Genomic DNA, 12,048 nt, shown 5'->3' on the forward strand with positions numbered 1-12,048 from the left:
AAAATAAACGTTACCTGTACAGTCACTGACACCAAAACTGGTTTGTATGGGATATTGAGTTTTCCACCAGCCCGTTTTCGGTCCACACCATTATCTCTGTCACTTCTCCCACTAGCTCCTAACGAAGCTGCTCACTCATCACAAGTTAACATGCCTTGTTAAAAGGCCCCACAGTCTGTGGCAGCTTCTGATTGTCACCTGGCCGCAGATGATTACTCCCCCATCAGCTTGTACATCAGCGTTGCCTATTTGAATAGAAATGCTTTGAGAAAAAAAAAAATGACCCTCTTAATGTGGCAGGAAATTACAGTGATTACTCTGGTGGATATGATGGAGGGGCCTTACAGTGCACGGTGCTGAACTAAGGATTAGAAGGAATTGAAGCTGCCAGGTATTAAAGACAAGCTGGAAGGCTTCCGTCTCCTCAGAGCTAAATAGTACTGGGGATGATTATACCTATTCAGACTCTGAATGGACCTGGAGGGAGATTATGACTATTATGGAGATAATTGCGTTAAGTCGTGTTCGAGGGGTATAAGTAAGCAGAAGTCCCGGAAGAATAGTCTGAGCCGGAGAAAAAGGTTACAACAGCAAACGTTTTAGTTGCCGAGACTAGAAAAAGAGCTGGTCACTCGAATGAGACATTTAAGAATGACACATCCTTTTCTCTCTTTCACATGCAAATGCAGGACTTTGCCCTTCAGCTGCAAGACAGTGGCGGAGAGAGGCTGCCTTTTGCTTTGAATGACGTGTTGTGATGTTGTCACTCACGCCTGGAGGCAGTTCCTCTGTGAACGAGACTGCCGGCCAGACTATTGGCAGCTCGCTGAGGGGATGGAGAGCGGGATGACAGAAAGTGTAACGTGCCAACAAGGGAGGGGGAGATGTAGATTAGTTCACCCAGTTTCAGCTGCAGCATGAGAGAGGAAACACTGCTGAAAAGCCAAAATCTGAGGAGGTGCACGCTCCTGAGCATGTGTAGCTGCTTCCTCTGCGGTGGCACACATGCACCAGCTCCACCCTCTCCCTTCGTCTTTGTCATCCCGACATATACAAACAAACAGGAGAGGGTTTACATGCACAGAGAAAGGGAGACACACACACACACAGACGGTGCAGCACAACAAAAAGTCTTCATTCACAAACACAATAAGGAGACGCTGCGAGTGCCGGAGGCTTCAGTTTCACGCTGAAAGAAAAAACTAAATATATTGTAGATCTTTTTTTGACAACACCCCAAATCCCTGTGTAATTGCCCCCCTACCCTGCTTATCACGTCCCCCCCCAGCTCGTATGAGTATTGAGTGTGTTAGAAGTTAATGGAACCTATTAAGCATTTTAATAAGCTCAGCAAGTCCCGAAGAAGGAAGTCAAATAAAGGCTTTTGTGCGGGGGCTACGCCGACTCCCCCTTAATATCTTCGATGCACTTTCTTCTCCTCCTTCTCCTTTCCTTCTTGTCCTCCTCCTCATCTGCCTCCACTTCCCTCTTTCAATTAATTGAGTTCCATTAATGAACATCAGGATTTCATTATCCCACATAATGTTTAAGAGGGGGCCTCGCATCCCCCCCCATTTCTGGTCTCCTAATGGCAGCTGGGATGCAGGGGGGGGGGCGATATTAGCAGGCGGCGGAATGTCTTTCAATGAAATGAATGCCAAACACAATACTGGCGCTCTTAATAATGCTGTACTCCATTGCTCTGCATGGGCGGAAATCTCATTACTAAACGCTGAGGAGAAAAATAATACAAGATTGAAAAGTCTCAAGGTGATAGAAGCAATGTTCTGTGATTCCATTAAAAGAACATTATGAAGAGGAGGGAAGAGAGAGAAACCGGGTGAGGAGAATGGCTGTGGCAAAACTCGAGGAGATAATGGAGAGAACGGAGAATGGAGTTCAATGTCAAAAAAGAAGTGGCGAGCTATTCTAGGAGGCTCTGGCGGGGGTCGTCGAACGCCGTGAGAGTTCCAGTAATAATGGACAATGCGGTGAAGTGAGCGGACAGGTCGAGCACAGGCAGAGGAGGCGAGCGCAAGAATGTATTCTGCTAATGGCGGAAAAATACAATCCAAACACCGCGAGGTGCAGCATCAGTTCCACTTAGTGCGCTGGAGAGCGAGGAAATCAAACACATTGTCAGAGCTTACACACGCTTTCAGAAAGCTTCAAGGGGAATGTTAGTGTCTGCGAGCAAAGATCTTTTCCACACCGAGAGAAAGAAAGCGTCTCACATCTTTAAATACAAAGGGGGCCAGAGCTGCTTTGAACCGCCGCGCCTCAGAGGAGCACGAGTGCACGGATTCCAGGAGCTGATTGGTGATATTACATCTTTGCTACGTGGAGGCAAACGCTCTGATTTGTTTGACTTTGCATGACGGACGGTAAAATGGGATCCAGCACTTAGCAGAAGCGTAACACACACAAACTGTCCTCTGGCATTCAAACACAACCAGCCCACGATTACTCTCAGCCAATGACACGAGCCCACTGCGTGCGTCGCGTTCTCAGTGGCCGCTACGCAGTCAACCAGTTCCTCAAATAAGTGCCATTGATTTGTTTTCCATCCTCTTTAATCTGCCACGAGGCTCTTTTGCATGCAATCAGTCTTTTTTCCTCATTCTAGGATCCGCCGCTCCAGCCCATTCAGCTTCTTTTCAGGAGAGGAGCCCAAACTTTCTCCTGCTGCATATTTATGCCCGGCTGTAAACATATTAGGCGCCGCGAGTGGAATCTACTGTCGGCAAATGTACCCATCAGATCAAGAGGGATGTTGTTTTAACAGCCATTTTACCAAGTCCACCTTTAACCCTGAAAACTCATTACTCACTGTTTTTTTTTTTTTCTTTATCAAAAATCTGAAATTATTCTGGCATTATCTATATTTTTCGGACTCTGTATAAACAGTTTAGTGACAGTGGAGTGAAATAAGTTAATCTAATATAATCAGTCTCAATAAAGTCCAGATAGCACATCAGCAATTTAACAGTAAAATATGAAAGAACTTCTATCAGGAGATAATCTGCCGTGTGAGAGAGAGAGAGAGTGTGAGAGGAGAGAGAGAGAGAGAGAGAACGGTGTGTTGGAGGCGGACGGAGCTGGTGAGCGGCAGGCGGAGACCGAGTGTTAATCAGAAGAAGTTTACACGTCGTTAATGTGCTGCCCACGTAGCCTGAACTCTGTGGAAAGCCTCCACAGCCTCCGACTAATTTTCCAGATTAATATGTTTATGAGTTGCCTAGCTGCAGCTCCTACCGCTGAATCCCGCTCCGACGCATTCAACGTTTCCCCTTCATCCCCCCACTCGTCCTCCCTCCTGTCTTCCCCTCTCCCTCTGCACTGTGGTTAGTGATGGCCCGGTGCTTCATCTTGTCACTGGAACTCACCGCAGGAACGGGGATCAATAATTAAGGGACTTTGCTGGAAGAGCCACATCGTACTGCTTTTGTGTTATAACTTCTCTATGCATCTATACTCTCGTATACACACTTAACAATATATAGAACACACACACACACTGCTGCATACAGGAATGATTTAAAGGTACAGTGTAGAGTTTTCATGGCAGGCACGGTTGAGTTGTTCGTAGTGTTTTGTGCTTTTAATCCTTTTACATTAGATATTAGATAATATTATCTATGTTTCATCCCATAAAACACCCAAAACCAACGAGTGTAGCCCATATAACTGAATCCATATTATTAGAATAACATCATTGAACAATAACTATTCAAAACCACACACATGAGATCAACTTTTGAGTGACCCAGTCATTTATTTAGAGTTAAAGGTCCAGTGTGTCGGATTCTCTATTGGCAGAAATTGAACAATCACCTGAAACTAAGATTCTTTAGTGTTTTTGTTACTTGAGAATGAGCCGTTATATCTACATCAAGAGCAGGTCCTCTTCCACGGAGGCTGCCATGTTGAGCCTCCATGTTTCTACAGTAGCCTGGAGTGGACAAACCAAAACACGGATCTAGTCATGACCATTCCTGTCTTCATGTTGCCTGTAGATTCCTCTCCACACCTAAAAGTAGGGGTAAGGCGAGGACGTATTCCACGTATGGCCATCTGCAACCTCACCACTAGATGCCACTAAACCCTACACACTGGTACTTTAACCCTTACGAATACCAACTTGTTTTGTAAATACTCAAAACTGTCCCGAACAAATAGACTTTTAACACTAGTGTGAGAAATTCTTGCAACAGCTACAAATCCCATGTGTCTTAGGCGGATATATAGTAATTTTTCCATCCATGCATATTATCTACCTCTCTATCTTTTGTGCAGAATGTGGACTATCCTTTACCAAACAGCCATTTGGATCGTACACATTAAACATTGATGACTTTAACGTGCCACGCAGGGAGCATGAGGATAACATGCTACGGCACCACGACAGATGGAACTATTTCCGTATCTTTGACTGTAATGCTTGTGCGAGTGTGGTTTCCTCTTCGAGGGTCGAGGACGCTCCCGCTCGTGGACATGTTCCCCTCTAGAGAGAATCATTCATTCAAACAGCCGAAGAGACGGCGAAGCTCTTTGCTGGGACACTCTCCACCCACTGTAATATAAATGAGGACAGGAAGTAGGTTGGGTGACCCGGAGGACCTTGCTGTATGTTGGCTCTCTCCTGCAGCCATGTAAACTTTGCCCAGGGACTGTAAGCTCACCAATAATTCATCCAGAACAACAGTGAGAGTGACCGCTGCTTCTACTTATCTACTCAGAGGACACTGGATCCCAGCGTATCCAGCACAGCTTTTATTAAGTGAACCAGAATCCACTTGCACAAACGTGTGGCACCCAGACAGACACATTTGGACATCATCAAAAAAAGATCAAGGATCTGCTTACATGCTCATTGTAAGCAGTGTTCATTAATACCAGAAAACAGAGAGCGTTTCTCTATGCTATTATATGAGATATAAGACTGAGGTGAGCCAATAGAGAAGACAACTGAGCGGGAACATGGCAACAAAGCGGCCGCCTCACTCTGCGCCCTGCACAAACACAATTACCGCTTAGAGACGTGCTCAATTTGACTATCATCACAGACGTGTGCATGTGTGCGAGTCAGCTGGTCGGCCTCAGCTTTTTTCTCGGCAATAGACGATGAGGAAGGCAACAACGGGAAAAGCGCCATGTCAAATCGATAATCCCTTGAACTCCTCAGAAAAAAACGAGGAGTGAAACGTGGACATTTAGCCCTGTACCCGGGATTACGGGACGCCGTTCCTAATAAGGGAGGGGAAATGAAAACTGTCGTATGAAATAGCAGCTGAATCCAGGTCCAGGTGAGGCTGCGTCACCTCAGTCCACTTCTCTGTCTTTCCACCTCCAGCTCTGTTTGCCTCTGTCTGTTGTTGTTTACCCTGACTACTAATGTGGCTTTTTTTTCAAACACAGACACTGAGGGAACATTAACATCGGAAAGAAAGGTGTCGTTTTGAAAGTGCAGCAGCCGCCTGCTCTCACTGAATCTGCTTATTAGTCATGTAAACATAATCAAAAAAGCCACGCAGAGAGTGGGGCTTTCAGAACGCCTGTTCACGGTGACCGCGCTTTGTACGTTCTGTTTTCTTTTCAGCCGAGCTTTTGTCTGCCGCTGCCTCCGCGCGCGCACAGAGCCGCCGCGGCAGCCGAGGAAACCTGGGCCAGGACTTAGCAGGTGTTTAAAGTTTTAACACATTATCCCAACTCCCCTGGAAAACAACGTTCACTGGAGACACAGAGACGGAGGGAGAGAAAAAAAAAAAGAAAGTTAAGTCAAACCGCCTCTGAATGTTTCATAAGGTGCCTGAGCCTGGAGGATAAGTGAGACTGACATCGGCAATGAGAGAGAGCGGGGGGGGGAGCGACAGACTGAGAGAGAGAATGTGGAATTTCAGAGAGGATTCAGATGTTTCTCCCGACGTGGAGAGGGCGCGCGGCGTTTATCTCAGCGTACTGTAGATTTTGCCGTGGCACTCATTACAAGCCTTGTTCTGGGAAGTGTTCTGCACGGCAACGCAGGGGAGAATCAGAATGCATCCACCCACAAGAGAAGGAACCAAGAACATACGGCTCTAAAAAATCACTCCTCATCTGTCTGTCTATATGTATTTAAATGAGAGTTGTGTTTTTAATATCTCCATAAATATCCTCGGGGCACGAGATCACATATCCACAAATATACAGTGAAATAAATCGTATTCTTCTTTTAATCAAATCAAACACCTGAAACTAAATCACAGTGTTTCCTGTGGATTAAGGCAAATTCCTCTTAATGAACATGTATAATTTTAAAGAGGCTTTTGTTTTTATTAGTTTATGTAAATCTTTTTTTAATTTGATTATTTAAAATGTTCCTGTTGTATGTATTAAATCATTAACTAATGTATTAATGGGCTTTTCTTTGTTGATTTTGTTGAAAGCTTTCGGGGGATGATATTCACTTCAAAACCAATTCACAGAGTTTAATTAATAGATTGGATAAATTACTTTAAATGAATCAGGCAACTCCCAAACCCTCATTTCGCTACAGGACATAATCATCACGCTGTGTCTCAGTGGGCGGCGTGTTACCTCCGCAGCAGCAGTTTGGGGTGGTTCTTGCTCTCCAGGTTGCGGTCGATGAGGTCCGACAGCAGGTGCTTCAGGACGTCGGTGGCGTACTCCAGCCGCCCTTGCAGGGCCGTCATGATAAGTGAGGCCACGTTGCCGCGGTCCCTCATGGAAAAGGAACGCTGCATTTCCAGCGTGCGAATGAAGGTGAGCAGGAACAGTTTGTTGTTGATGAGCTGGCCGAACAGCTTCAAGGCCTTCTCCACATTCTGCTGGCCGTTACCTGACACCTGGATGGACGAGGGAGAAGAAATGTTAGGGCTGAACATCTTCCAGCACTCAAACTTTCATTTAGACTTTGAATAGCGATGAGTTTTAACAACTGTTGTTCCTCAGCTTCCATCCTGACCTTGTCTCACACAAAATAAAGATTTTTCCAAAGGGACCAAAACCCTCGGTCATGTTTCAGTTCAGGCAGACAGAAGTTCCCACTCATCGCGGGTAACCGAGAGGATCTTAATCAATTATTGACCCAGGTCTGTTAAAAAGCATTGTAGCCCGAGTTAGCTGCCATTTCACTTCTAAGTCACATGTCAAATTACTTTCCAGTGTAAGACAATCCCTACGTGTCAAAACTCACTTTCTTTTACTTTCCCCCCCCCAAAAAAAAGTTTGGATATCTCATCCAGGGTTTGAGGACAGAGGGCGTTGTATCCGGCACAGACTGTACAACCCCGGGAAAATGTGAGAAATGGGTCTGTATAAGTACAACTGACTCGACTTGACCTTATTTGATATGAAAACTTGTCAAACTCAGAATGTCTCGCTTCTGCAACTTACTGAAGGAATCACTTTGGAAGTGGAGGATTTTCAACTCTTGACTTGAGATTTTAAAAAAACGTGGGAGATAACTTTTAGGCGCATTAGTCTCAAATCGGCGCGATTATCCTGTGGTGTGCAGCAGCCTTTACAGGGACAGTCTGATCTGAATCCCTGCACCCAATAAAGAATCCCACCCTGCCTCACACACAATCTACAAATAGAAAGGTGGGCCTCTATCACCACGATTCCATACCTCCGATGTTGGGACCCGCAGTCCTGCCTGAAGACAGGGAATTATTCAATTCATTACTCTCATACCGCAACCACTGGTGGATGAAATAGCCATGTGCCTGGACCCTGTTTTCCATGAGCGAGCTTGCAGGTGAGATTTACATGCATGTTGCCCAGCATGATCGGCTATATGTGTGCATGTGTGTGGGACCTGAGGGTGGAAAGGATAAGTGCAATCATTTCCCCTGCAAGCACTTTACTGCTTATAGAGGTTCCACTGTAGGCGTCTGGTGAAGACAAACACAACCACTCCTTCTTCTTTTAACTCAGTTTGACTTTCTCTTGCCCTTTCTTAATGCATTTGCTGCCTATGTGTCTCATTCATCTTCCTTCCAATTCATCTCCCCCCCTGTCTCTCCCTCTCTTGGTCTCTGTCTCTCACTACCTCCAGTTCTCTGAGGACAGGATGATCCTCGATGCCGGGGAAGAGGACCCTCATGGCGTACGTCCTGTAGTCCAGATGGGGGATTCCAGCTCGGTCCAGGTCGCTGGTCAGCTCATTGATGTCCGTCTGTAACTCGGCAAAAGCTGAGAGGAAAGAAAACAAAGACAAGAGAATCCGTTTATACTTGAGACATACAGCACATATATAAAACTCTTCTGTAATCCCCCGAGGACCGAATGCGTGCACCCTTCTTATCTTCATGGTCTTCACTGCCGTTATAATGAAGTCGACAGTTAGAGCTCAAGATGTCAGAGAAACTCCATGTTTCTCATCTTTCCCCTAAAAAAACACAGAGCTCGCTCTTCCTCATACACAACACACACACATGCACAGCCCCTTGTCACTCATTTTTATCTACCGACCAGTAAATTAGCTGCAGCCGAGGCTCAGAAGAGTGTGTGTGGACCCAGCGTGAGGCTGCAGGTGAGCACTGGTTAATTGGCTCCATCCTGCCTGGCTCGTGTTCAGGCTCACGGCTCAGTTGCTCTGCCTCGCTGCCCTGGGCGGCTCCCCCGTCTGCAGCCTATCACAGGAGCAGCGGCGGTCCCCATAACACCCTCCTCAAAAAACTCCACCATCTCCAGCCACAGTCTCAGCCCTCACCTCCGGGCCCCCAGGCCCCCTGTGACTACCGGGTTTACACGCCAACACATGAGCCTACAGGCACACGAGGGATGTGTGCACTAATACGGAGGCACCCAGGTATGGTCCAAATCCCCCCGCAGGGTAGCACACTCCTGGTCACTGCTAATGGTTAAAACATTAATCTTCTCCTTTCCTACGGTTGCCGGTGTATGACTGATTCCCCCTGTTTCCTCCTCTGTCTGTCGGTGTAACCGTCTGTCATTCGACCGCTCAGGAAGTTTGCTGCAATAGGGTGTTAGGGTGCTAAATAAAAGTGGATGAGCGACTCAGGGGTAGCTGGAGGGGATGAGTAATAAGGTCCTCTCTGGCTGATGAAATCTCCTGAACGCGGTTGAATATAAACCTCACTTTCGCCGTCTCAGTGATTGGCTTTAATGACCCCCATGATGACATCAGGGGCCAATCGGCTGTGTCTATTTGAAAGAACTCATGTAGAACTGAAGGTTCGGAACACAGAGCTTGTTGTGTGGTTGAACTGCTGTTTGCAGGAGCGGCTGCAGGTCAGCCTGAGGTTATCTGGGGTCCTCCCACTGGGTCGGAGTCAAAAGGTCAGATTGACTACTGTGCCCTCGTTTAACCCCCGAGCCACAAGGGAGGTGCGTTTAAAAGCAGCTGTGTGTTGCAGTGACACTCGCAACATGGTGTGGGTCACTTTTGTGTGGCTAAAACACAGCTGCACACAGAAAACACACAATTACAGAAGTACGGAAACACACATAAACATAAACGTGGAATTATCCCTTAAAACATGAATAAAATGTACTAAACATAATGTTCCTCTCGCTGGGAGGAGGTTTGCTTCGCTCTAACGAGAAACTCTGTATTCATGTGTCAGCCTGTGTGCTAGTCTGTGTGTACAGCATGCAAACTAGAAAGCAGAAAGAACTGCGAGATTTTGCTACGTGACCAGACAGGTCACACACGGGGCTAACGGGCCGAATCTGAGTGTTGTGGAATAAAAGCCGGATGACTCACTGCCCCAGATTTGGAGATATTTCCACTGAATTATTCAACAAACACAGACAACCAGTAATTTACTTACTGTACTATATGCACAGATACACATTTTTTTTTCCTTTTAAATGATTACAGCCTGTACGAGAGAAATGCATTCAGAGAGCAGCCTCGAGAATTACTGTGTGTAAATGTAGATTCCAAGCGAAACAGACCCGTAATCTTCCCCCAGTGAAAACAGTCCGCCGCTCCACAGTTTCCCACTCGCTCTGCGCGCTGACTCTACAGCTCTTACCTTCTTTGCACTCCAGGGCAACCCGAGACTCCAGGTTGTCCATTTGCATCTGCAGGCGCTTCAGGGTGAGGTCATTTTCCCGCGACTTCCGCTTGTAGGCGATGAGGACGAGGATGACGATGATGAGGAGGAGGCCTCCGCCGGCGGCGATGCTGACGATGGCGGGAAGGGTGAGCAGGCTGTCGGACATAATGTGGACCGCGCCGGGGGAAACGTGGAGACCACCTACTTGAACCTGTGGGAGGACAACAAACACGCTTAATCACAACTAATCTACGAGTACACCTTCCTGCAGAGACTGTAGAAAAATCCTAAAACACAAAGGTTAGCTGCATAATTTACTCACATTTGAACAAATTATAATCAGTGGTTGCAAGATCAATCAAATGATAATTGATGCACAGCAAAGTCTTATAAAAACAGAGGTAAATATTGAAATTGATTCTGAGTGCAAACAACAAACTGCCTCCTACACACTGATGTCGAGAGGCAAACAAGTCCGAGGCCCAATGACGGAGCACGCAACAAAAAAATAATTGCTGTTGATTCTGGCAGAACATTTCGATAGCTCTAGATTGACTCACGCAGTTCTCCCTTTGACCCCCTTCCTTTCGCTGAATGAATGATGAAAGCATTGCAAACTAATGGAGTTTAGAGGCCAACTATTATGAAGAATAAATCAAAAACGCCGCGGAGAGGGAGAGAAGTTTAGGCAGGTGGAGGCTAACGAAGACACAGACATGTGCTCACCATGACTTTGTATTGCCCGGTGAGGTTCGGCGGCTCACACAGCAGCTGGCTCTCAGACACGGTGACCGAGCAGGGAGTCTCTCCAATCAGCACCGTGTAGTTAAGCTTCACCCCTCCCGATGCTGGGGGAACCAGGTTTCTGCCCTGTGGGCATGTGGGGATGGACAGAGGGGTGTGAAATTAGGAGGAAGACACACACAAAATTGGAAAATCCCACAATTCTAAAACCCCATGAAGCAAATATGTCACCTAAATGCACTGTAAATTACACTGTAACAAATTGCTGTAGTTTCTACAGTAAAATTTTACAGTAACGTCTTGTTCTGTCGTTTTACGAAGTTTACCTGTATATCGCAATGCATCATGGGCCAAATATAATTACAGTAGCTGACAGCATTTTTCCACAATAACACATTGTAAAATTACAGGCAAGTTGTTTTCTGACTGTAGATGGTGCATGTTACAGTTAAATACTGTTGATGTCGATTGCGTTGCACGAGGCGGTTTGAAAGAGGACCTTGACATGAGAGCAGGGGAGCAGAGGAGCAACAGTGTACTTTACCTTGAGAATGATGGGGGAGCCGGGTTTTTGCTCCAGGACTCCAGAGGCGCTGAGCGGCTCGAAGTACGGGTTTGGGTAGTAGAGGAGGTTGGTGTTGTTGTACACCAGCAGCGCCTGGACGTTGTTGAAGATGAAGCCGAACTCGTCTGCGTGCTTCACCGTCTCCAAACCCGGGAGGTATTCTGCCGCCAGGGATGGAGCCAAGCAGCTCATGCTCGTGGTGTTCAATACCTTACACACCTAAAGGAGAACGAACAAAAGAAAATGTGTGAGAAAATCACCTTTTTGAGACACTGACGTAGACGAGTTGCACACAAACACTAAACGAATCATGCAGTGTCGGCCCGAGTCCCTGAAACATGTGGTTCTGTCGTCCAGGAAAAGGCTCAGACGGTTTTCTTTTTCTCCGACTCCAAAACAACCCCAAGTTTCCAGCTGATCCATTATAAAGCCCTTTGTTTAAGTGGGATTCTAACTGAAACTCACTGGGAACAACATGAACTCTGCAGGGAGCTCACCCGCCTAATAACTGGAATTTAAAAAATCCTCATTGTCTGTCATTATTATTATTGGCCTCTTTATTGGGGAGGAAGCCTCTACTAGAGTAAATTGCTGCGGAGGCTTCACTGGAAAACACTGGAGGACACGGAGGATGGAGGCATCGTTCCTCTGTTTCCTCAGGTAGAGATTGAGCTATGGCTCTTTTATTACTCCATCCATCCAAAGCAG

General features: G+C 46.5%; 1 protein-coding gene across 1 annotated transcript in view; it reads right to left on the reverse strand.

Annotated features, from left to right (window-relative positions):
* The window catches only part of plxna2 (plexin A2), a 165,323-nt gene that overhangs the window by 21,184 nt on the left and 132,091 nt on the right, over window positions 1-12,048 (reverse strand). The window contains exons 18-22 of the mRNA XM_035158656.2: window positions 11,320-11,559; window positions 10,758-10,901; window positions 10,008-10,242; window positions 8,054-8,196; window positions 6,577-6,845 (exon numbers count right to left, since the gene is read on the reverse strand). Coding sequence (XP_035014547.1) covers window positions 6,577-6,845; window positions 8,054-8,196; window positions 10,008-10,242; window positions 10,758-10,901; window positions 11,320-11,559 — 1,031 coding nt within the window. The remainder of the gene's footprint in view (window positions 1-6,576; window positions 6,846-8,053; window positions 8,197-10,007; window positions 10,243-10,757; window positions 10,902-11,319; window positions 11,560-12,048) is intronic.

The sequence above is a fragment of the Hippoglossus stenolepis genome, chromosome 6 (genome assembly GCF_022539355.2).
Source record: "Hippoglossus stenolepis isolate QCI-W04-F060 chromosome 6, HSTE1.2, whole genome shotgun sequence".
Lineage (NCBI taxonomy): Eukaryota > Metazoa > Chordata > Actinopteri > Pleuronectiformes > Pleuronectidae > Hippoglossus > Hippoglossus stenolepis.